Source organism: Corvus hawaiiensis, chromosome 15 (assembly GCF_020740725.1).
Source record: "Corvus hawaiiensis isolate bCorHaw1 chromosome 15, bCorHaw1.pri.cur, whole genome shotgun sequence".
Classification (NCBI taxonomy): Eukaryota; Metazoa; Chordata; class Aves; order Passeriformes; family Corvidae; genus Corvus; species Corvus hawaiiensis.
The window spans coordinates 19,623,810-19,649,869 of NC_063227.1; the positions used below are offsets into that span (position 1 = coordinate 19,623,810).

At 47.3% G+C, this 26,060-nt stretch overlaps 1 protein-coding gene across 1 annotated transcript in view; it reads right to left on the reverse strand.

Annotated features, from left to right (window-relative positions):
• CTNNA1 (catenin alpha 1) overlaps nucleotides 1–26,060 on the reverse strand; it is a 120,861-nt gene that overhangs the window by 28,217 nt on the left and 66,584 nt on the right. The window contains exons 8-10 of the mRNA XM_048320109.1: nucleotides 21,558–21,638; nucleotides 20,585–20,737; nucleotides 4,362–4,454 (exon numbers count right to left, since the gene is read on the reverse strand). Coding sequence (XP_048176066.1) covers nucleotides 4,362–4,454; nucleotides 20,585–20,737; nucleotides 21,558–21,638 — 327 coding nt within the window. The remainder of the gene's footprint in view (nucleotides 1–4,361; nucleotides 4,455–20,584; nucleotides 20,738–21,557; nucleotides 21,639–26,060) is intronic.

Sequence of the window (26,060 nt, forward strand, 5' to 3'; positions counted from 1 at the left end):
CAGCAAATGGCTTTTCAAGCAGTTCAAAATTGGAATAGAAGGATGTGAACAAGCAGTTATTAAAACAAGATGTTAATACGAGCCAATTTATTTTTATTAAAAATGTAATTTAATCCAAGAATTCTCTGGAGTCAGTTTGATGGGCGACGCTCGCTCGCGTGTGTGTGGTGAGCAATCCAAGCACACTCCAGCAGGTATGGAGGGGGTTGGGAAGGACCTGTGCTTCCAAGTGCTGCCTGGTGGCCTCCCAAAGTTTCTTTGGAGGGTGAGCTCTTTGGGCTGTGGAGGGGAAGGCAACCAGCCCTGCCTTACATGGGAGAGCAGGTCCTGTGTGCCCCGGGGCAGTTCTGTCCTGCAGCCACTTCCCAGGAGATGCCCAATGTCCAGGGCAATGGGCTCCACATTTTGCTGGCAGAAGCAAACACCCAACCTGATGGGAACTCTACTCCACAGTTATTTTTTACAGCGCTCAGCCTGACTGCAGTTTGGGTAGGAGTCTATAGATGAACTTCATGGAGGCTGCAAAAACCAAGGAAGTCAATGTATAGCTGGTAAAAGGAGCTCAAGTGACAGCAGACTGTCACATCAAAAGGCTGGAGCAATTCTCCTTCCTCTCAAGAGCTGGGCTGGGGCATTCTCACTGTTGGTTTCTAACACCTACAGCTTGTATGATCAGAAACACTGATGGTTTAAGCTCTTCCCAGGCATCTTTAATGCAAAATGCTGTTACAAAACAGCTTTTCCAGGCTCCTAAAGCAAGTACTTCTTGGAAACAGCGCAGAAGCCAGAGATGTGAGCGAGGATCCAGGTTTCTGAATTGAGATAAACAAAATCTTTCCCTAATTCACCATTGGCAGGCTCTGTGTTTAGCAAGAAGGCAAAGAGAACTTCCCCCCGCGCTCTGTGAGGCAAAGGAAGGCACAGGCAGCTATTCCAAGCATTTCACAGCAGTAATTTTCCATTTCCATTAAGAAAGACAGTTTAAGCTTTTTTTTTTTCCAAATTAACTGTAGTGATGGAGAACTTTGCTCCTTCATCTTAACCGCCTCCAGCCTGGCCTGTTTGCCCAGCACCCAGCAAGGCAGGGCTGAGGGAACTCCTGCGAGGTGCTGGACAAAGCTGCTTCCTTCCACACACAGAATTCCAGCAACACGTGCTCTCACAAGACAGAATTCAGGCAGGCTTGTAAGTCAGGGCTTGAGGGAGGAAACACCAGTGACCCCCTGAGGCTGCCTTATTTCTGCCCTGTAAGCCCAGACTAACTCAAATCACCCAGCTGGCTATTCCAAGTGCTGCCTGGTGGCCTCCCCAAGTTTGCACAGACATTCCCAGCAGCTCCTCCCGCAGCCTCCAAAGGGAGCTCTAAATACCCCATCAAGTCTTCAGCTTCACATTCATTTCTGTGCTAATTGGCTGGGGACCCACAAACAGGAAAGATGATGTTACTCCTGAGGAAGAGCTGATTTCCAGTAACAAAACCACGCTAAATAAATTGACTGCTTGTTTCTGTAGAGACCTTTCCATGAAAAATTTTCTGCATTTTCTTTTTCCTCAAAGAAAATTTCAAACCTGAGAACATCTGAACCCAAGGGTGACACTGGCAAGGACTGACTGCTTGTCAATACCAACAAAACTTCCAGGTTTTCCCTAGCCAGCTTGAAGAGTTGCATGTTCCTTCCTCCTGCTGCCAGTTCAATGACTCCTGATGGCAAGGGAGCAAATTACTGCTCTATTTGAGATACAGCTTTTATAATTAACTCTACAGATTGATTTCTGCAGAAATCATTCTTTAACCAGGAATTCCCTACTCCCAGAATGGCCTCTGCTCAGATAAACTATTTAAGAGGTTACCTGGGACTCAAGTGCATTTAATTTCAGTTTCATCTTTCAAGCACAGCAGTACTTTGAATTACATTTCATACACCATATTCCTGTGTGCTATTGACATCTTTAAGTTTCTGAGACTACTGTAATTACTGATTGACTTGACTCATTCTGAAACCAGCACCTTCCAGGAAAAATACCATCTGAGCCAAAAAAACCCCAACCAACATATGGGGCACATAATGTTGGGTTTAACCTGTATCTTCTGCCCAATTCACACATTTGTCCAGCACAGCCACCTAGGAGGATTCAAGATGCAGCTGTGAATCTCATCAGGAATAAACTGCAGAATAAATAGGTAATTGTCTAAAAAAGGAAATAAAATCCCACTTTGCTGTTCATGATACTGAGAACCTTTCAGAGATTGTGGAGAATACCCAAGGTTTGGGGACAAGCTGAGGAAGGCAGCTGAGAAGGAGGAGGATGGAGAGCTGTGCTGCTTGCACTGGCACAAGGCAAGCTATTGTTACCAGAAAACACAGATGCCATTTGTAAAACAGCTTAGACAAGTGCCCCTAATTATCCCTCAGGATTCACAACATGTTTAAATACTCTTAGAACATTAAAGAATCAGCCCAAGAGCATGTAATATAATATAAAAGCACTCTTTCAATGCTATGAACATCTATAGCGTCATTTACTAATCTCTTGGTGATGACCCTGAAATTAAGGCAAGACTGTGCAGTGGAACATCTAAACTCTAGGCTTGGAAGTTCAGAGATGTGACCTTTGTAAAGCCAAACTCCATCAGTTAAAGCCCTTGTGCATTTATAGATACTCAGAGCTTCCAATGTGTGTTAAATATATTGTCCATAATCCCCGAAGTCAAAGGTTAACAGCTGCACTTCAGGAGATGTGGCTACACTGGTGACTGGTGACTACAGCTGGGCCATTATTTCATGCTGACTACCATGGTGCTTATTTTATACAGGAGTAGATCTATTTAAATAGGCAGTTGTTGGAAAAGCAAAGATAGAAGAGTCTGAAATACGCACAATTTCAGCAATGGGGAGAGGAAAACACCCCCACAGACTTGGACAACCACCAGAAACATTTAGATTCAAAGAGAACCTAACTTTCTTCAGATGATTATTTTCAAAAGCAGCAGCATTTGTTTGGAACACCCTGCGTTAGACACCCATATTCTGGGAGATAACTAAAAAAAACCTTACATCAGCCTAGTTGGCTCCTCCAGAAAAGAGCAAGCCCTTATATCAAAGGAAGATGGATTTCTAAAAGATTTTTCTTCCACATGCTTTGTTCCAACTGCAAAACTTGACCTTTGGTTTCAGCAGCCATGCACAGCCCTCACCCCAGGGTGGGAGGCAGAGAACTGCTCAGCCACACGCAGGAGTGGGGACCACAGAGAGCCACCCTGGCATGCCCCAAGGCCTCCTGGACAGCATTTAATGCAGGAGTGGGGGCCACAGAGAGCCACCCTGGCATGCCCCAAGGCCTCCTGGACAGCATTTAATGCTTTATGCTCAGGGGCCTGTCTTCACCTGTTTAACAGCACTGTTACCTGGAGGTCATACAACAGGTAAAACAGTCCTGGTCTTCACACTGCCTGCACCTCTTCCCTCAAAATCCCCTCCCCCCGAGGTGGGTACAGGTGAACATCTCTCTTCCTTTCGACTGGTTTTAAAAAAGACCAAAATAGATGGGAAAACCTGCAGAAACTCCTGAGTAGTCCTGAGACAATACACTTTATTTTCATAAAACACCATTTTGGCAATTTTTCTGAGCACATATTTTCTATTAGTTCCTCCTTACCAGCAACAGTTTATTTGGAAGTTTTAGATCTGAATTTCCTGTTGCTTTAAAAAATGTAAATTACACGAATCAAAAGCACCCTGCAGTCTTCAGGGGTTCATCCAAGTATCTAGTTGTTGACATTTAGAACACCAGGCTGTCAAAAAGGAAGAGGATAGTCTAGTGCTTACATAAACTTAATTTCCTTGTTTACATTAAAAAGTTATTAATTAAAAGGTAGTCTCAGCCAGGTTCCCACTCTTCACACATAGCCAACTTCCTCTCATCCTACTCCATCGGGAAGATTTTTTGGCATATTTATATTCTACTCAGGCAAAAATAGTGTTTTATAATTCATCTTACAGCTTGCCCAGGAGCAGTGCTAGCACCTTCACAAGGCACCTTCCTGCAGCACAGATGTGCACAGGAAACCACTGAAGCTTCCCACATCTACTGACTGCAGGTTACTGGAATATCCGGGCCAAATGGAATTAGAGCTATGACATAGAAACGACCCTTTCACATCAGTGATTCCTTTGCCATGGGTTTCAAAGTTCCTAAGTCTTGATGCCTACGCTGCATTTCATTCTCTACATATTCTCTAAGGGAAAAAACAAGTTCTGCAGCAAGGCACAGCCAGCCATCCTGAGACCAGAGCATGTCCTAAGCAGCACCAGCTGCCCAGCTGGTGGGGGTTTGTCTTCTGTTGTGATGCCCCTCCTTACCTGGGGACACAGGGCCTCCAGCTGGCTGGCTGACATGCGAACCAACTTCACCCCTTCCTCGTTGTTTGAGATGGAGCAGGCCAAGTTGGCAACCTGTGTCAGAGGTGAGAGAAAACAAGAGACAACTGTTAAATTTGAAGGTTATTTCTTTATGTAAAAAAATTTTGCCTGATCCCAACAGTGACCAGTAACCAGTAACCCATCATGGAACATGAAGTGCCCACATTAACTCCGGTCGAACCAGTTTTGAAGCCACTGATGGCACCTTTTCCTTCTGTAGACATAAAATCCGTAACACGTCGGATCATGGAATCCTGGAATGGTTTGGGTTGGGAAGGACCTTAAAGCTCATCCAGTGCCACCCCCTGCCATGGGCAGGGACACCTCCCACTGCCCCAGGCTGCTCCAGCCCCAATGTCCAGCCTGGCCTTGGGCACTGCCAGGGATCCAGGGGCAGCCACAGCTGCTCTGGGCACCCTGTGCCAGGGCCTGCCCACCCTCCCAGGGAACAATTCCTGCCCAATCTCCCATCCATCCTTGCCCTCTGGCACTGGGAAGCCATTCCCTGTGTCCTGGCACTCCAGTCCCTTTTCCACAGTCTCTCTCCAGGTTTCCTGTGGCTCCTTCAGGCCCTGCAAGGCCCCAGTGAGGTCACCCCAAAGCTTCTCCTCTCCAGGCTCAACAATGCCAGCTCTGGCAGCCTTTCCTCCCAGCAGAGCTGCTCCATCCCTCGGATCATGCTGGAGCCTCCTCTGGCCTGGCTGCAGCAGCTCCAGGCCCTTCCTGTGCTGGGCCCCAGGGCTGGGGCAGCTCTGCAGGTGGGCTCTCACCTGAGGGGGCACAGGGGCAGAATCCCCCCTCCCCTGCTGCCCACGCTGTGGGATCTGCCCAGGGCAGGGGGGTTCTGGGCTGGGGCAGGTCCAGCTCTCACCCCCAGCCAGCCAAACAGGGCAGACATCACTGCTGGCACTGATCAGGGTCAGCTCTCTCCAGTAAAATGCACAACAGCAGCGCTGGCAGCAGCTGCAGTTCCAGTTTAACAGCCCATTCACACAGGGGTGAGACAGCAGCAACCCCACAGAGCCCGAGCTGGTTTGCTGGTGCTCCATGAGGGCCTCTCTGTGACAGGACACAGCTTTGATGCAGGTGAAGCCTGGCAGGTGTTCCTCCTCCATCTATGCTGCAATTCATCAGATAAAACCAGTACAGGAGATCTTCAAGATGCATCCACAGGCCTCCAAAACTTGAACAGGATTTCTTGTGATGCTAAAAACTTTACTCCACAACCTTGACCTGCTGTACAGCATCACCCTTAACTAGGGCAGCCTGAAGTAGAGACCTCTGTAAATACCTGCCTTTTAAGAGCATGGAGGATGGGGACAGCACAGAATTCTTTGGTAATTGAAGATATTTCTCATACTGGAGCTACTCTCAGGGGAAGGAAGTCTGAAATAAGTTACATTTCTCAGCTGACAGGTGAATGACAAGCATGTTATTCTGAGCCATTTGAACACAGAAAGCTGTAAAAATAGCAGCAAGTGAACTGAGACGAACACCAAGTACTGTCCTTCCAGAGGCAGAGCAACCTGCAAAGCCCCCTGTAAATGTGCCATAAAAGCATCACCAGGAGCCAGCAGATGCTCAGTAACACCACTGAACCAGATTTCTCCAGATACTTTTCTCTGTAGGCTGGGGAATTTCCATTCTGCCTTTAATTAAACTATTCTTCGCATTCATATAAGTCATTTTGAAGTAGTATCTGCAGCTCTACCACATGCTATTCCCCCTCCCCAAGCCCTTCCCTCACGGCAGATGTTCCCACACAGAATACATTACTGTCCTGCAAATCATCAATCACGTGCCATTACACTTGAACAGCATTTTTCATCAATCCCATGATCAATTTGGGGAGCAAAATGCAAGTTCCAACTGCAAAGCACATGGCCCCTTCCTCCCTCCAGCTCCAAATCGAGTTCCAGAGGATGGAAAGCAAGGGTGTCAAGAGGAGAGGTGTTTCCAGCACAGCACAGCACAAGCAAGCAAACGGCTGTGACGGCACATATTTGGAGGAAAACAAACCAAAGTTGAGAGAAAGACTCTGCAGCATCAACAACACAGAGGAAACTCTGCCAGCTCTCAGGAATATTTGTGTCCTGCTCCTGAAGTTTCTCTTCCACTCGTGTTTGGATTCAAGTCCTGCACATGCAGGGGTGAATTGCAGGATGTCCCCAGTTCTCTGCACAGTGCTGCAGGCAGGGCCCAGCTGAGCCAGGGCTCTGCTCCTCCTCTCTGCCACCACACGTGAGCAGGCTCCAGCCCAGCCCCTCTGCACGGCACCCCACCAACAGCTGGCCTGGAACACCCTCTCTCACAGGGACTGTGTTTGAACATGGGGAGCTTTCCTGTACATTTGCCATGCCTTAAATCCCTAGTTCCCAGCAGGCTGCAGTACATCATGCTTTTGTTTAGAGGCTCACAAGAATCAAAAGACAATCAGATGCCATGATTTAAAAGTCAAATAAAGATTTTGCTGTTGGTTTAAGCACAGGTCATATTTTTGAGAAACACCAGTTTGCCAATATTTTTTATGGTCCATATTTCCCTGTCATTCCTGCCTCCACAGCAGCAGTTACAATCTCTAGGAGCGAGGAGAACACAAAGCTCTATTGAGTAGGGGCAGAATAAAAGCGACATTGAAGCACCACAAAATCAGCCTCTCCGATATCTGGAGATGTTGTGCTGTCTCTCAAGCCAAGTGTGATGAATCAAGCGCACAGAAACCCTGCTCTGTCTGAACACAGAGAGGCAAAGAAGTTCATAATGGAGTGTCCCCACCATGGTATAATGAAAATTTGCTTTTTTGCACAGTCATTTTTGAACAGTCATTTCTCTTCTGAATACCCAACTGATGGCAATTCTTCTTTAGAAAGCGCCCGACTGGCACTGCCAACCCTCATGAAAGGAGCGTGTGTGCTTCCCTGACTGAGGGTCTTTGGCAGTTTAAGACAATCCAACTGTTGGCTGCCACATCCCATCCCACTGCTGCGGCTCCAGAGCTCAACACTTCATTTCAGCACACTCATCCAGAAGCCAGCTATTCCCTCTGCCGGGTTGGTTTCTGTGCCAGCCCAGCACACAAACTTCCCAGCAAACTCTTTGCTGAACATCAGAGCGAAGCAGAGACCTGGCAGCAGCTGAGATGACTTCAGAGTGCTGCAGACAGGGCTGTAAATCCACAGCAGTGCAATGATTACTGCACCCATGGGAAGGCTCTGTCAAACTACTGGAAAACACTCACAAGCCTCTTAAAATTTGGAATTTAAGAAGAGCTGTGTCTACTAATTAATCAAGTTGTAGATGACATAACAATGAGGTATTCTAAATTGTCAGCAATTATCAGGTGCTCTGTAACACAGAATTCTGAAATTGCACGTACCAGCTGAGGTGGACAGCTGCAGGATTAAGAAATTTAATTTTAAAAGTACCCGAAAGGACTCATCTTCAACAATTTCTGGGTGATCTGACAAATAACTTCAAACTCCCTCTCTCTTCAGAGGATAGGGTACTGCTGGCCAGTTATTTGGCACATACACATAATACATTGGGCTTTGTAGCTGAGATGAAGATCAACTCTTTTAAAGCCCACAGAGCACTTGGAAATCATACATTTCCAAAACTTCTAAATTAAATAATCCACCTCAAGCGAACAAAAATTTCCTTTAAATCAAATGTGAATTAAATAGTTTCTCCATGTCTCCAGCTAAGCAGCTGACTGACATAGTAAGTGGTCAGACTTGATTTAGAAAGAAGAACACTTGTGCTTGAGAGCAAAATAGCAATTGAATTCCCGCTGCATTTGTTCATTCTTACCATTCAATATCACCAAGTCCCTTTACATAAGCACAGGCATCAAAGGAGACAAAACCATCGCAAATAATGTAATCAGCATAACGAGCAATCTCTTGAAAAAAGTTAAAAATACACTGGGAATGAAGACAGCCCCGAGACCGCAGCCCAGCGCGGTTCAGACACCTCTCGCTGCTCACAGACCGATTTCAGAGCAGCTTTCTGCTGCAGCATCAAGGCTCCCTCAGTTCAGCGTCTACAGCCACGGCCCAGAGACAGCTCCTCACACCCCAAGAGGCAGGGCAGACCAAGCAGCTGCTGGTGTTTAGAGGAATGAGCTTAAATTCCCCCCCAGTGACAAATGTAGTGCAGAGCCCCAGCCATTCCCAGCACGGAACGAACGGTGCCAAGCGGAGCAGCTGGACAGGCTCGTCTGGAGAGGGGCTTTCATGCACTGATCAGTTCTTGAAACTCAAATCTCACTGTCTTTAGCGATGACATCAGCACACTGCAAGATGATTCGAGGTGAGTGGCTCTGGTGCCGGCACAATCCGGGAGGGCAGGAACCAGCGCTGGGGAATGGCTCTAAATCCAGGCCGTTCATCAGTGGGGGTCCCATCAGTGGGCTCAGCACTGGGGCCAGTCCTGTTTGATGTCTTTACTGGTGACCTGGATGAGGGGATCGAGGGCACCCTCAGTAAATGCACGGACAACACCGAGCTGGGCAGGAGTGTGGATCTGCTGGAGGGCAGGAAGGCTCTGCAGAGGGATCTGGACAGGCTGGATCCATGGGCTGAGGCCAGTTGTATGGGGCTCAACCAGACCGGGTGCTGGGTCCTGCCTGGGGATCACAACAACCCCATGGATGCTCCAGGCTGGGGAGGAGTGGCTGGGAAGTGTCCAGCAGGAAAGGCCTGGGAGTGGTGGTGCCAGGGGCTGGACACGAGCCCAGGGGTGCCCAGGGGGCCAATGGTCCCTGGACTGTGCCAGCCATGGGGTGGCAGCAGGGCCAGGGCAGTGTCCGTCCCCTGTGCTGGCCCTGCTGAGGGACCTCGAGGGCTGTGTCCAGTTCTGGGCCCTCATGGCCAGAGAGACCCTGAGGGGCTGGAGCGTGTCCAGGGCAGGGAAGGGAGCTGGGAAGGGGCTGGAGCCCCAGGAGCGGCTGAGGGAGCTGGGAAAGGGGCTCAGGCTGGAGCAAAGGAGGCTCAGGGGGACCTTGTGGCTCTGCACAAGTCCCTGACAGGAGGGGGCAGCCGGGGGGGTCGGGCTCTGCTGGCAGGGAACAGGGACAGGAGGAGAGGGAACGGCCTCAGGCTGGGCCAGGGCAGGCTCAGGGTGGATACCAGAGAAAGTTTCTTCACTGAAAGCATTGTCCAACCCTGGCACAGCTGCCCAGGGCAGTGGTGGACTCACCATCCCTGGGGGCATTTAAAAACCATGCAGATGTAGCACTTGGTGACAGGGTTTAGTGGTGGCCTTGGCAGTGCTGGGGGAATGGTTGGACTCAAGGATCTCAGAGGGCTTTTCCAACTTAAATGCTTCCATGGTTCTGTGCCTTTGGAGGAGGCATAACTTAACTGGCTCCTTCTGAGAGGCAGACACTATCTCAGGGCAAAGGGTCAGCTGGGAATATGGTATTAGTAAGAAGGTGTAAATCCAATATTAAAAAAAATATTGTACCATCTGTCACAGAGTGATTCCATCTCAAATTCTAGTTAACTTTGACTCTTCAGAATTTACTAATTTTTAAATCAGGAAAAACTTGACATTTCTAAAGCTGTTCTTTCTACCATCAGTAACAATTTGTGGCAGAGAACCGCCTTCCCAGACAAGACACAGGCTGTACCTTTTCCACATGAAATATGTTTTTTGGGTTTGTTTTTTTTTTAAACTCAAAATTTGTTCAGATCGCGACTAAGAAGTTAAGTCTTCCAGCAATTAAAAAACTGCAGCAGCCTCAACTACACAAGTTTGGGGTCAGTGTTAAGCTTCTTAAATTACACTGTTGAACATAACCCAGCCATGCTAATAATAACACCGAGGTTGTGGGTCCATTCACTTAAAAGCTGGACTTGATGATCCTTGCGGGTCCCTTCCAACTCCGAGCATTCTGTGGCTCTGTGTAACAATGCTCCACCTTGGTGCTTGTTCCACCTTCTCCTTGCACAGACTCCCTGGCTTAGGCAGAGGGGTTGCTTTACAGGGAACTCTTAATGAAGGACTGGCAAACTGCATTTTCAACAAGAGACAAAAAATGCAAGAGAAAAAGAAAGGAATTATAATCTCTAACACTTTAAACCTTCCTTTGCAAGGATTTCAGAGGCTGACAATAAAAGTATGTATTAAAGCCTCTGAATTATGCACCTGGATTGACTTCACAGAAACACCTCCCAGGTTTTTCCTCCTTATTTACAGGTCAAGTTTTCAGGACAGCTTCTTCAGGCAGTCAAGAAGGCAAAATCTCCTAAGCAGGTGCTGCTGCTGCAACCACCCCGAGCTGGTGCAGCCCAAAGAAGGCTCTGTAATGTGTTTATTGTTGCATAATTGAACGTTGTCAGAGCTGGCCCTGCCACCCAGCATTGCTACAACCCCGGATTACACATCGCTGTGCAGGAGCCAAACACGCACTAATTGAATCCTGAGAGTCTGAGCACTCTCATTTGAACCTGCAGTTGTAAAAGTAGTGTTGCAGAAAGAAGTTTTCCGACTGTCTTACACTGACAAACTTTTCAGCTCGACATTAAGCAGAATCCTCTCGTAACCGGTGCTCGAAAACTCTTACACAAAAATAACAAACCCACATCCATGTGTGCACAGATACCTTGGGAATTTCAACACCACGGAAACCAAGCTTTTCAAAGGTGTTCCTGGCATTTTCATTTCTGATCAAACTTCAAAACTTCAGCTGCTTGTTCTATTTTCTTTGCTTTACATTTTACAATTTCGCTGGGAATGCAAATTCCAACTTTTAAGCAGTTTAAAAAATCACCCATTTTTAAAGCAAAAAGAGAAAGAATGGACAGGCAGCAATTGAACATTCTCCTCCTAGGGATTTGCTAAAGAAAAGTGTATCTGATATTCTCACAAAATTCAAACACAGCACAGCTAATTTCTTCCTTCTCCATATTAAAAAAAACCTGTCCCGATTTCCCTCACGCTGGTCAAAGCTCAGGAAATGAATTTATCTGCAGAAACAACTGTTCTGGCAAAACTAATGGCAACCGAGGACTCTCAGAAGAGATGTGTCGATTATGTAATCCCCATCCCTCTCCAGAAAGGCTTTCATTATTCACTAAGTCCATACATTTATTTATTTACCTGTACACTACACTCAATATTCAAGACAAATCTGAGCATTTTAACAGCCAGCCCTAACAGGTGCTGCATGAGGGAGAAGTGTTACAGCTCCAACCCTACAAACCCCTCATTTTGCAGAGGCAGAGCTAACTAGGAATTACACAAAACGATTCCACTTCTTTACTACAGCAGGACTTGGGATCAAACCCACTGGGACTGTGCAGAGAGTTACCGGAGCCCTGCTGTCAAAGTGCTTTGTGATTTTATATGACTTAAGTAGCTGCATGTGGCTGCAGCTCCACAGAAGGTACCTTGCAAGAGCTTGTTGTGGGCAACGGAATCCCAATGTATTAACTGAAAATAGTAAAAGTCTTTAAATAAAACAAGGCACACACAGACAAACTGCAGACGTAAAGCACCGGGGGGAACGAAGGACTAAACTGAGGGAACTGCTATTTCCAGAGCTCTGCAGCCTCACGCGAAGATGACAACAGTTTTCATTCCAAGTCTGGTTATAAACACAAGGAGGGGAAGTTTCAGCTGGCTGGAACAAAACTGGCAAGCAAAGGTTGGCATTTTTGATTCCAAAGTTTTGCACAATGAGAAATGGAGGTTACACCATTTGTTATTTCAACAGGCTGGCAAGTGATGTCAAGAGAAGGGGATCAGAGACAACATCACAGAATCCCACACTGGTTTCTGTTGGGAGGGACCTGAAGTTCATCCAGTGCCATCCCCTGCCATGGCAGGGACACCTTCCACTATCCCAGGCTGCTCCAAGCCCCAATGTCCAACCTGGCCTTGGACACTGCCAGGGATCCAGGGGCAGCCCCAGCTGCTCTGGGCACCCTGTGCCAGGGCCTGCCCACCCTCCTAGGGAGGAATTTCTCTCCCAAATCCCATCTAATGCTGCCCTCTGGCAGGGGGAAGCCATTCCCCCTTGCTCTGTCTCCCCATGCTCTTGTAAGTAATGTAATAGTATAAAAATAAATGTATTGTTTACCTTCTGCTCCCTGTTATATTGAAATGACCACTTAATATTTTCCTGGGTGACCACCTTTTGTTTGGGATTACATCTTCATACTTCCACATTTCTAGCTGTATCAGTGTGTTTAAAGTTCTAGTTAAGGAATACAGCTTTGCAGTTGCCTCTCCCACTGTCCAGAGCTGTCTCCAAATACCTCTCCAGCTCCCTGGTGCCATTCCAGGTACAGCTGTCCTGCAAAAGCTCTGCTCCACAGTGGTGAGCTCCTTCCATGCCCTGAGGAAGTGTTCTTCCCCAACAGAGAGCAATCCATGTGTTGCCAAGGTTTCACAGAGAAGGGAAATTTTTCACAGCTGGGCAATCCCAGAGTTTGTGCATCAGGACAAACCAGACTGGGCTCCATTTACCACACAGCAAGGGCAGCATGGACACAACTCCTCTCTTGCCAACAGGGAAGTTTTTCAATTACAGAGAAAGAAGAGGTGTTTGAAGGGAATCAATACATCTATGGCATAAACCATACCCACAGTAGGAAAGTGCAGCAATATCTTTATTTCCAGCCTGGTGGATTATCCTCTCTACAGACCTGAGGGAAAGCAGGGCTGGTACAGCAACACCAGTGTGCGACGTGGGCACCGTGCCCCTCGTCGATGCAGCTGTGGCAGCAGATGTAACTGCTGGCACAGGAACTATTCCTCCCTCAGACAAACAAGCTGAAGTGTTAAAATGCTATAATCACAAACCACATTAGTTACACAAGTCTGTCTGAGCTACCACGACAGCAGTGACACCACTGGTGTGTGATGGAGAGCTCAGCTTCAGCTGAAACCTTCAAAGCAAACCCTCATCTGAGATGCTTCTTAGCAACACAAATACCTTTCCTTAAAATAAAAGTGTTTCTAGTAGTGATATCTGGACAGTACCCAAATAATTATCCTTATCCAAAAATGTCTCTGTGTTTATCAAAGTGGAAATGAAGACAGGCTGGGAGAGCTGGGGGTGTTCAGCCTGGAGAACAGAAGGCTCTGGAGAGACCTTAGAGCCCCTTCCAGGGCCTGAAGGGGCTCCAGGAGAGCTGGAGAGGGACTGGGGACAAGAGTATGTAGAAACAGGACACAGGGAATGGCTTCCCAGTGCCAGAGGGCAGGGCTGGATGGGATCTTGGGAAGGAATTGTTCCCTGGGAGGGTGGGCAGGCCCTGGCACAGGGTGCCCAGAGCAGCTGGGGCTGCCCCTGGATCCCTGGCAGTGTCCAAGGCCAGGCTGGACATTGGGGCTTGGAGCAGCCTGGGATAATGGAAGGTGTCCCTGCCCATGGCAGGGGTGGGATGGGATGAGCTTTAAGGTCCCTCCCAGCCCAAACCAGTCTGGGATTCTGTGAAATTGTACTTCTTTCCCATCTCAGTTTGCTCATCACTCAAAACGTGCTGCCTTCTGATCTAAAGGCTTCCAAGCTGGTGCCTATTATTAGCTGCTTAAACCAGTTTCTGGTGATTCAGACAACTGTTCATGGCAGTGTAACTGTAATTGTCAGTACACTGTGCTCTTGAGGAAGACGACAAAACAGTGTCAGTAATGAGCTCTACACAGATTTCAGGCAACTCCTTGATGACATGACATGACTAATAATCCAATATTGCTAATGACTAAGATGATGAAAATCCAGACATGCATCAAGGCTTTTAGTTAAATATCAAGAATTAAAACGCTTATGCCACATCTATAAAAACTTTACCCAAAAAGCTACTTAAAAATGCTGTTGGAATTAAGACTTAAATATCTGGAAAATGAAAAGACTCTACTGCTTTTCAGCTGCCTCTGAAGACATCGTGTCAACACCACCTAAACCCAACTGCTCTCACACTTCCTGACCACTTTTACACATTTCCCTTTCCACAAAAGCTTCTGTTTCCAAAGGAAAAAGGAACAGAGTAAACACAGGGCAGTTTCTAGTGGAATAAAAGCACATGAGTATTTTCCCCACCCTGCACTCATTCACCTCCAAATTCTACCCCCTCCACATCTCCCTTGGCCCAGGTGTGCACAGAGCAAGCCCCTCCCTGCCAGCAGTCACACAGCGAGGTGACTGTCCCTGTGGCTGAGCTGTGGCAGAAATGTCTCTCCTCCATGGAGCAGCAGCAGCAAACCAAGAGCATTTCCAAAGGCAGAAATTGTCTCCAAACAGCCCAATCCCTGCCCAGATTTGTGAGGATTCAATCCCTTCATCCCTGCCATCAGTTTCACTGTCGTGGCCCTGCTTCCCCATGTGCACTTACAATGAAATCTGGACAGAAAGATTATCCTGAAGTCTCTTACTTCTCTTCCAACATGATTTTTAAACTCTACCAGCATCCTAGAGACCCTTTCATACATTATTTGGTGTAGCATTAGAAGATTGGCCTCAAAAAATAACCTTACAAGAACAGAAGTTATCCTATTAAAAGGTCACTTGCCTTTACTTATGTATGATGTATTAAATTTGTATACCCAGTTTTGTTGAAAAATGTAGGAACATTTTTCTGCTGGGGCTTTCCTGCTTTCCTGATTGTGAATGTAAGGAAAGCATGTTCTACGAGAAGAATTTAATTTATTTATGAATTAGTTGACTAATAAAATGAACTTACAAGGAAAGTGCATCGGCTGTTGAAGAGTGTCAGACTTGAGAGGGCACATTAGAGTAACACTGGTCATTTATTGAAGACATTAGTTTTAAATTGCTGCCAAGGCTATCTACAGACAAATTACAGAAAACGTGCTTGTGCTTTGGAAGAGATATTTTGCTCATTTTGGTCTCCATTTTAAATGGGAAATAACTCTGTCTCTCTTCTCCAGACCACAGTGCAAGGACATTTCCCTTGTAATACAAAATTACATTAAAAATAAAAGCAATAAAAGACAAACCTGAGTTGGCAGATTTTTTTCCCCTCTGTAAATGAGAGTACTGGAAAAATAGGTGCTGAGGTACCCTGGTAATGACCCTAGTCTGGAAAATGCTGGGTTTTGAGATATGAATAAAATTCAGAAAAACACTCCAAGTCAATACCTGAGTTGGGTGCCAAGCGCTTGTCTGCACTGTATCCCAGGAACCTCATCCCTGCCTGGCAGCCCTGACTGATCCACAGCATCCCCGTGCTGGCAGGCAGGAGGGGAGAGCGCTGAAAGCATGAGCAAAGCCACCTCCAGAGAGGTTTGGAAAACTGTAGAAACTCTGGAAATCAGGTGGCTGATGGACACAAAGGATAATCTTGTCAGAGCAGATTAACTTCTGGATCTGCTGGATTTTTCCACTCCATGCCTTGTTTGCAATGAATGGTGCCTGGCCATGCCCAGGTAAGTGACACCTCGTGACCAGGGGACAGCCAAACCTCAGCTTTTCAAGACCTTCACTGTGCCTCCAGTCTAAAAGCCAGTTTTTATTTTAAATCCAAGCTGTGTTTTATCCACTTCACATTTTTTAAAAGCCTTTCACATGTAAAAAACCTGCAGCTGTTAAGACTCTCCGAAGAACATACAGGCTGCAAGTCTGAGCAAATCAGGATAATTGCAAGAAAAATGCAGCAAGTGTGCAAGGCTTCAGGCTTTGGGAGAGGGGTATTTTTAGACTGAGATCTGAAGAATGACTCCAGGACATTGGGCGAGACAGTGAGGGCAACAGAAGGGGGAAATGTCAGAGCAAGAGGCTACAGAAAGCTTATGGAGCTGCAAGTGCCCAAATGTGATTCTTTCCAAGCAAATAAATTTGCCGTCTGCATCTGTTCATGGGTTTCACTGAAAATGAGAAAATCATCACTCCATATGCAAGATGCAACCCAGTGCATTAAAAAAAGGCACAGAGCAGTCTTTTCAGATAAATTAAAGCAATTAGAAAAAAAATCAATGCTTATGAAACACCACTGAGAGCTTTTGCCTCCTTGGTCTTACCAATATTTCTCTGAGAAGAAGACTTATAAATAAAATTTAAGTTGAGAAAAACATTTGACACAGGGGTAGTGGGTTCCAGAGGAAGAGGAGATTATTTGTTCTTTTTAAGGAACTACAAAATATTCTCCAAAATATTCTTCAGCAAGTAAACTGGAGGATTTTAACCTGGACTCTGTCCTCATTTACCTTTCACTTCTGAAACGTCTGAAAAATTTTCCACTAAAACTACACAGTGTTAGACTGTGTCACAGCGTAAAAAGTGACAAATTGACAAGCTAATTTTTATTTTTCTAAAGCATTCAACAGTGTAGCAAAGGTTTCTGCTTAACATGTGGGGCTTTTTCCCTTTGCAGGAGCAGGCTGGAGCATCCCTGGGGAGAGGCACAAAAGCAGCTCAGCCCAAACGCTCTTCAAAGCCTGGCAGGGACAAAGAGCCAGCGTGGTGCTCAGTGACATCAGTGCCCATGAGCACCACGCTGCAGGACAGCCCCGTCTCTTCTGGGGAGAAACAGTCACTCCAAGGATGCCAGTGCCAAGCTGTCCTTCCTCAAGAGCGAAGCCAGAGGCCGGAGAGCCAAGGCTACCTCACCCAGTGGGAAAAACCATTGGAATGGAGCAAGTAGTTCCCAATCTGGAAACTGGGAAGACTTTCATAGTTTACAAGTGAACTTAAGTTTTTGTTCCGCTGGTTCCCCAAATGCTGTCTTTTCTGTTATTCTTGTGTGTTACATTGAAATTGGCTTCTCAATTCCTGAATTGAACTCCTTTAACCAAATCCAGCCAGAGTTAATGGTCTGTTAGCACAGAGCAATTTTGAAAGCTATCTTTGAAACGTATTATTCAACTGAGACAAGGCTCATTCTACTCTTTTACTGTTACACAGTTTTCAAAAGGCAGGATTAAAGGGTTAGGATTTTACTATGTGGGAAACAAATTAGATGGGAGCCCTTTGGGATGTGCTTGGTATGGGTTCTCTAGAAGACACAGACCCAGCAGGCAAATCAGGCTTTTGTGGTTATTGGACCTTTTGGTCAAATTTGTCTGCCTGGACGTTAGGAACCACAAAAGCAGACAGTGCTGTTCTGCCAAGAAGGGAACATTTCAAAACGAAATTACCCAAATCATGTGCTTGCATCTCTTTATGGGTGCTTGGAGGGCCCATAAACAGCCCTGCACTGCAGGAGCAAGAACTCCCTGTGCTAACCCAGGGCAGAACCAGCACTGCCACTCCTCCTGTCTGGCCAACGCCTGCAACAGTTCAGTATGGAAAATAAAATAAAATAAAATACATCTATCTCATTATATATCTCTCAGGGGTTGGTTCACTGACTCCTCCAGCTCACAGACACGGGGGTATTGACCCCAGGTGCAAGCCCTCCCAGCAGTCCAGTGGGGATGTGCCAAGCTCCCCAGGGCAGAGCAGCATCTCCCACACGTTTCTTGCCCTCGCTCAGCATCAAAGGGAAGGAAGGACGTGCTCCCCTCTACATCTAAATCACAGGAGCCTGTCAGTCAGGGCATGATGCACCACAGCTCCACTCTGTGCTGCAGCTGTTTGGGCACATTTGATGTCTCGAGTCGCTCGGCAGCACCTGTGAGGGCAGCTCTGATAAGCTCCCTGCACACTCATCTCCCCCTGAAAGCAGGTGGAAGCAATCACTTCCCATCTCAACAGGCAAAACATCTTCTGCTCTGCTCTTACACAACCTTTTATTGTTTCTCCTGAGTTTCCTGCCCAAGAGCAGAATCACGAGGGAACCTGCACACATCCTTCTCCATTCTGGCAGAGACACAAGACATTTCAAGTGCAACCCACCCTGACCCATCTTCCCACACAGTGACTGTGACATCTCATACGACTCCAGTGGCTCTCCTGCCCCTTGGGACAAGGGCTCTGCAGGAACACTACTCCCCTTCTGTCGAAGCTAAGTGTATGTATTAATCCATCTCCATTCAGGGAAGAGGTTTATAAACCATCTAGATCATGCCACTCTGCAACTACAGTTACATTTCAGACAGCAAAAGCAATAACCAGGCCTTCAAAAAGCTGTTGCAGCAGCGTATCATTTTAGCAGAAACTTTTGATGCCAGTCAAAAATATTGCTGAATGTCTACTTTCAGGGGAATAGTCCTTGGAAGACAAGAGTGTCTGGCTGTACAGAGGCTCTGGAAAACTCCTCTGCAGCTTAGTGTTTGCACACCAGGTAGGGCCAGTGCCAGTGGGGATGGAACTGTGGCTGCTCCGGTGGGACACGGCTCCTGAGGCGACAGGGAGAAAGGGCTCACCTGGCAAGGGCTGGGGAGAAGCTCAGGGACAGAGCAGCACAATTATTCCTCTGTAAATATGCCAATAAATTCCATGTGTGGACACCACACATCTGCTGAGGAGGTAGCAGAACTCTGGCAGAACAGGCACTGCTATTGTTACACCATTCAACTTCTCCTGTAAACAAGCCCTAAAAATAATTTTTTAGATAAATCAGGCTTGCAACATGAAGAAGGGAGGCTTTAGACCAAACCCACTTCAAAGTGTTCCCAAGGCTGTATCCTGCTGCCAAAGCAGGGCACAGCAGCACTGCCTTCCTTCCACATGCTGCTTTGCAGAACAACGTCAGTTACTTAAAATTTAGATTAGAATAACTTTGCAACTCTAGGAGGACAGCACTGACGCTGAAACACGACAAGCCAAAAGTGAAAAATGGATGCCTTCAAGGAATTAAAGATTTTCATTGCTTAGACAGCAGCTCTAAAGAGCTAGACAAACTTCATGCACACCAGACTATGGGGCAGTTGCAAAGTGCACTCAGAATCCTACGAAAAATACATTGTGCCAGTCAGAAACTACTCTTACTGATGTGTGGTAAGTCTTATTAGTGAGCAATTTGAATCTGCCCAGCTGTGTGAGAGTATTCCCCATGAGCCTTGGAGACACATGGACTCCATTATCAAACCCAGAGACACTGAGAGAGCAAAACCACACGAAACAGCCTGGGACTGCTCCCAGGGAGCTGCTGAGGTTAAGCACAACCAGCCAGAGCCTCAAAGCATGGAAGAGCACAGGAGGAGCTTTTGAAGCTTATTCCTAGTGGCATGTTTCCTCAACAATACCTATAGCTGTTTGTTCCTTGCCATTCAGCATCAGCTGGCACAGAACTCTCACGCGAAGGCGGCGGCGGCAAGGGGCCGAGGCTCCCCAGGTGGATCCACGAGCACGGGGCACGCTCTGCAGCTGCTCTCTGCAGACACACCTCCCGTGGAAATCTGCTTCCCTCAACACTGCACTAAAACCCTTAAAGCAACTGCCTGACAGGAGAGGCAGCCAGGTGAGGTCAGCCTCTTCTGCAGGTAATGAGCGAGAGGACAAGAGGGAATGGCCTCAAGCTGTGCTGTGGGAGATCAGCAGGAATTTCCCCATGGAAAGGGTGCTCAGGCCTTGGCAGGAGCTGCCCAGGGAGCTTTGGAGTGCCCATCCCTGGAGGTGTCCAAGGAAGGGCTGGAGGTGGCACTCGGTGCTCTGGGCTGGGGACAAGGCGGGCATCGGGCACAGCTGGGACTCGATGGGCTGGGAGGGCTTTGCCAGCCTCAGTGACCCTGGGATTCCAATTAAGACAGGTTGGTCCCATTTAACCTGGTTTCCCCCCCAGTTAGAGCTCTGGTCCGCAGTTCCACCAGCTGAGAGCCTTTGGGTTTTCATTACAGAGGGGTGGCAGGGATAAGTGGTGTTGTCATTCCAAGTGTCTTGTTTGCTCTTTACACACACACGAGCAGGTTTGCATTCTAAAAGCCTTCACATAAAAGGCCTGTTTATATTCAGTGGGATTTTACTGGAAAGAAAAACCCTCCAGGCTTCAAAGCAATGGGTCAAACCGTCCAGGAGGAAAATCTTGCCCCCGTCTCCCGTACTCCAAATGACCACCTCCAAGTAACAAAACCTTTATCATCCACTCACACTGTAATATCCACAACTACATGGGTTATTTAACAGCTCCTTTTGATAAGCTTACATTTTCAATTATTTAAATATTAAATAGTGTTTCAATTCATTCAAATAAAATTTCAAAAGGAAATTTATTACAGAATTTGCTTTGTGCTTCAACAGAATTGAAAAACCTGTTTTGCCTAGTCTTGCCTTAATTTAACTAGCAACAATTAAATTTTAATTTGTACCATCTTACCTCAATCAATTTGTTGGCATGTTCACGGAAAACCTGGGCATATTCTTTAACTTCTTTTTCATTCCCATTCTTGGCAGCTTCAATCAATACTAAAAGAGGAACATTTGTTTCCAGAAAAGAGTCTGAAACATGGTCCATAACAGCTTTGCGGAGCTAAAGTAAAAATAAAAGAATGAGTTATTCTTCAGTAGTGTTCCACTGCTGTTTCCCTCTTACTGTATTAATACGTAAAGCTTAAACTACTTTTGTCATTGATCCCTTTTCCTTTGTGTGACCAAGGCTTTCCTTGCACTAAGTCTTGTCTACACACTTTTTGCTTCAATTTAAATTAAATCTCCTTAAAAAATGGATTAGTTATAGAAGTGCAAGTCACCAGTTTGGCCACAAATATTGATTTAGCAGCTCATATTGGTTTTGTCTGAGTAAATTTGCTGCTTTCCCTCAGCTGATTAAACAACACACTGATTTAACTTTTTTATTTTTCTGCTAGAATAAAAACATTTTTCAACAAACCTCATCCATATTCTCGCTTACTCAAAAATAGGAATATATTGCTTTAAAATCAAACAGACAAAAGGCTGATGCTACATAAATATAGTTCTCAAATAAAACAGGTCGAGATGAGCACCACCAGAATTATAAAATATCACTGATTATCTTCAAAATCCACAACGTGAAAGTTGTTTTTTGGGAGGTTTTGGTTGGGCTTTTTTATCTCTCTTATCATGAGGATGATTAAGACTCCAACATTTGTATCTCACAGTTAATAGGGAATTAACAGGGAATTACATTCCCACCTCGTGCTTCCCTCCGAGCCACGCACTGGAAGCTTCTGGCTTTTAATTCACTGAAGACAGGCCAGCAAACCCACTGCCCAGCAGAAACAAATCCCCAGACAACACTTCCCAGAGGGCAAGCATGCAGCAAGGCACTCGTTTGTCTCAGCCAGTACCACCTCTGACACATTCATTACCTGTCTGCGCAGGTCTCTGGTCTTTTTGGTCATTTTATCAATGGCAGAGTTCAGGGCATCACTTCTTTCCTTGCGGCCAGCCTGGAAAACAGCAGACAGAGAGATAAACAGGTATTCAGGGTCTCAAAGCAGTTATTATTCATTTCAAATATATTGTAAGCTTCTTTCTTTATTTTTCAGGTTTGCAAAGTGATTCTGCACCCTGGCAGTGGTCTCCACCTCCCTGATAAGGCAGTCACTGCTGCCTCCACACCCCATCCCCAGGGATCACACAACACTGCTCCTGAGCAGGCAGCCGAAAGCCCAAAATCAAAAGTCAAATCCTTATGAACCTTTTGCTGGGTAAGAAATTCAACATTTCCAGTGAGTCTCTAGGCCCACCCACGGGAAGCTGCCAAGGTTTTGATCCAGCACGTTTCTCCTGAGCCCCGTTGTTAGAGAGGGCAAAGGGCCAGGCAGCAGGGGCAGCTTCCCTTTTCCATCAGACATGAGGTCAAAGATATCCTCATTTGTACCAAATTAAGAGTTAGGTAAGACAGTGGTGGTGGTCTGGTTTTGCTGGGAGTTTTTTCTGTATAATATAGCTTATATTAGGGTTTCAAAACACACTTTATGCAACCACAATCCAATTTCTGAAGTCCTAAGCCACAATCAATATAATTATCCAGTCGAGAAGAAAAACCGTTTAGCAGTGCTGCAGAGAGGGTATGCCAGGTATCAATTCTCCAGGTGACAGGCTGGTGTGAAATATCTGGATGAACAGCCTGGAATCTAAAACACCAAGTCCACTCTAGAGCAGAAATAAAAAATGGGGGGGAGGGAGTTAGGATGTTGTAATGTCATTATAGTGTAATGAATTATTGAAGATTTGTCACTGCCATCATCAAGTTATTTGATTCTCATCACAAAAGGTAACTGAAAAGTGACTGAAGCTAAACCCAGGAGCTCGTTGTGGCGCTGCCACAGCCCTCGGCAGCCCTGGCACTGGCCCCCGTCTTTGCTCTGCATTCAAAAATCGAAGCTGAAGGCTCGAAATACAGTGAAGAGTAATGCACTGATTTACCCAACACTTTGCTGTTCCCCTGCTCGGGGGATATGACAGACAAGACTTGCTGATCAATGGCTTTGTCCCTGGCATGCTGGCGGCAGTGGGGAGTGCTGGCACCTGAGGGGGACAGGGGGACACTGACCCCAGAAGCTGCCACCAGGCACAAGCTGCTCCGAGACACCAACCTGCAGTGGCAGCTGCTTCTCCTCCTGCTGTTTCACCCCTGTTTACCCACAGCAACGTGACCATTTTACTGAACCCACAGCACCCCTCCCCATACACTGGGGTTTTTCCCAGGAACAAGTTTGGATCTAAGATATATGCTCATCTATTATGCAGAAAGCCAAACATTCAGCTATTCCAAGAAGTGCCATTTTACTTCTCCCCGGGTGCTCCCACATTACCATTTTAACAAGAAGCAGGAGCAGGGATTTGAGGCGAGGCCGCCCATCAATTCCACTTTGCTGTCCCTGGCTTCACAGCCCACAACAGCCTCAGTGCACAGCACCAGATGCCTTTTGGATGAGAGGAAAACCCAGAGATGGCTTCCACTAATGGACAATCAGTTCATGAGACCACTATGCAAAAAAGAGCACATTACAGCCTGAGCAGCACTGATTCCTCACTGCTGATCCATTCCTACTGCACCACGTCCCAGCGCAGGAAGAGCTGTAGAATCCAGCCCCAGTAGATTTTAGGAAGGCAGCTCCAGTTTATTTCCACCTTGTTGGCATGCAGAAGTTTTAGTACAGAAGCTTGTCAAAAGCATGACCAGAATTTCCTTTGGAAGGCTGCAGGATGAAGCACCCTGCTAATTTAGCTCTGGTGATTTAGCACACAGAGCTACTGACTGGGATCCTTTGTTAGGGCTGAGCTGGGGCAGAACAGGACAGACCCAGGACACCTCTACAGACACCCTGCTGCTCCCATTGACATCTTAAACCATCACAGCCAACTCCAACCAAGGTCCTGGACACAACAATGTCGAGTTTTGCCCAGCTGAAGTTTCTTGACTTTTTTTCCATGCATAATAAACACTGTGGGGCCAATCAACCCCACTAGGACCTGGTGGAACACATGAAGAGCTGCACAGCCTGTGGCAGCATGAACGCCCCTGGGAACGCTGAGGATCATCCCGGGCCACACCACTGTCACTTTGTCCTGGCTCCCACACACCTCGGGAGTTTTACCCATTGGTTCCACCCCACAGCTCAAAAGTCCTGTTTGAGCTAGTCTTCCTCTCTCAAGTAATAAATCGTGTTTTAAAGGCTCCAAGTGCCAGTTTAGCTCTTCTGGGTAATTTGTTCCACTAACCAGTTAGCCTGACCATTAAAAACTGGTCCTCATGTCTGGTGTGAACCTTCACTGAGGAGCCAGCTAATGACCCAGGAGCACAAGGCAGCCCAGCCATCAGCTCCTGCTATCCACGGGATTAGGAGGACTCACAAGAGTGAAGCCCAAATATTCAGATTTCTAATAGGATTTTTAGATATTCAGCACAAAACTCTGCTGAGGGAATCACAAGCCCCGCAGCCAGCGAGCAGCTAATAGATTCAGTAGATTTAATAGGGTCATGATGACCGTGTCAATCATCCTGCAGTACAATATCCCAACTCTGTCCAGCATCATGGATAATAAATTTAGCCATGGTGCAAATTTACTTTAAATTAAATCAGATCTTTATCAAAGAGGATAGAATTGATGTTAAAAATTGCTCGTTTCCCCACCCCCTTAATCTCTGCTCTTCCCCCATCACTGCTGCCCTGCTTGCAGAGCAACACAAACATTCCCTGTTGCATCCCTGCTGTGCCAGCTCACACCACCATCCCCAGTGGGGCTTGTTTTAATGCTCAAAGCAAAGAAAGGGGATTTGTGTACAGGGAGGGGAGCAGAATCACCATTTCTGTCACAAAGCACTCCTTCTGTAGGTGTGCCACCCGAATTCAGACAACCAAAAGATGGATCCAAGCTTTTCCTGCAGCTATGGAGGTTAAAATCTAATCCCAACTGAGTTTTGGAGATACAGGAACACCGTGGTGGTGGTGCATTCCACCAGGATCCGCAGAGCATGTGCTGTAACCAGCCACTCAAAGATACGTTTTTGTAGCTAAACATCACAAACATCTGTTGTTAAAGGTTCATCAACAGTTTGGGTTAAGCTGAGCCCACAGAGGGAGATGGTGCCTCCTGCTCAGCACCACCTCACACCATCCCTGCAGAGCCCAGCATGCCCCCTCCCCAGATCAGCACCCAGATGTGAGCCAGATGTGCCACTGCCCAGAGCCACCACTGCCCCACCTGCCACTCACCATACAATTACCCAAAAAGGATGGTTGGCAGAGAGGTTTCTGCTTCAGGTTGTCTGTGAATTGTCTTCTGGGATGTCAGTACCACAGGCAGCATCCTGGTTAATGATGGGGCTGAATAAGTGGCAAATGAGTGCCTGGCACACCTTCCTATGGGCAGGCAGTGGTGTGACACGTGCCACCTCTGAGCTCTGCCTCCAGGGCACACAGGACATCAGCTCCCAGGGGCATTTTGTCCCAGGCTTGGTTCTGCCTTGCCCCCCAGCCTAATTCCGTGTCTACAGAGGATAACCATGCACGGCCCTCCATCACTGTGACAGCAAGGCTGCCACCAAATTCCAGACAGAACAGTGCTGATTCAAGGCCAGGCAGTGAGAGCAGCAGAGCGTGGCCCACACAAATTCCAGCAGTGTTTTCACATCCAAGGTCTGCTGGTGGAGGAAGCAGGACTGTGCCCTGGTTTGCTGCAGGAAGGAGTCTCCCACAGCCAGCCCACAGCTCAGCAAAGGAAACGGGCTGCATGGCATGGTCCAGGGTTCAGCAAGAACCTGAGTGACAATAAAGCTGCCTGCACTGTCCCCCCTGCCCAGCTGGCCATGCCACAGCACTGCCAGCCTGACATCCCTCCCCACGGCCAGGCTGCACCAGAGAGGGGAAGGGTGGCTGCTGCACTCACCTCGCTACAAGGAGGAATTACCATGTGCAACCAGTGCCAGGTGCAGAGAGATGCCAGACAGGGAGGTGACAGCCTCCTGTGGTGGGCATGATGCCACCACACGTGCCCTCTGCTCCCAGGAAGACAACGACACCCGACCTACAGTGCCGTGTCCCATCCCTCCCACTGCCCTGCCCCAAAGGACTCTCCGGCTCTCTGAAGCACTGGGCACATCTGCTGCTGCTGCTGGATCACCTCGGACATGCCTTTGCCCCATGTGCCCCTTCCCAGGGCTCAGTCCTACCCCAGCTCACGGCAGCGAATCCGAGTGACAGAGCACGCACGGTGACACTGCAGCCACACGTCCCTGCTCACCTCCTGCCTCACAGTCCCATGACACGACACAGCACAACAACCTTCTGGCCAAAAAGCAGCAAACCCTCCCATGGCCCCCAAGGTGCAATTCCCACAGCCCTTCCTGCAGGCAGAGGGGT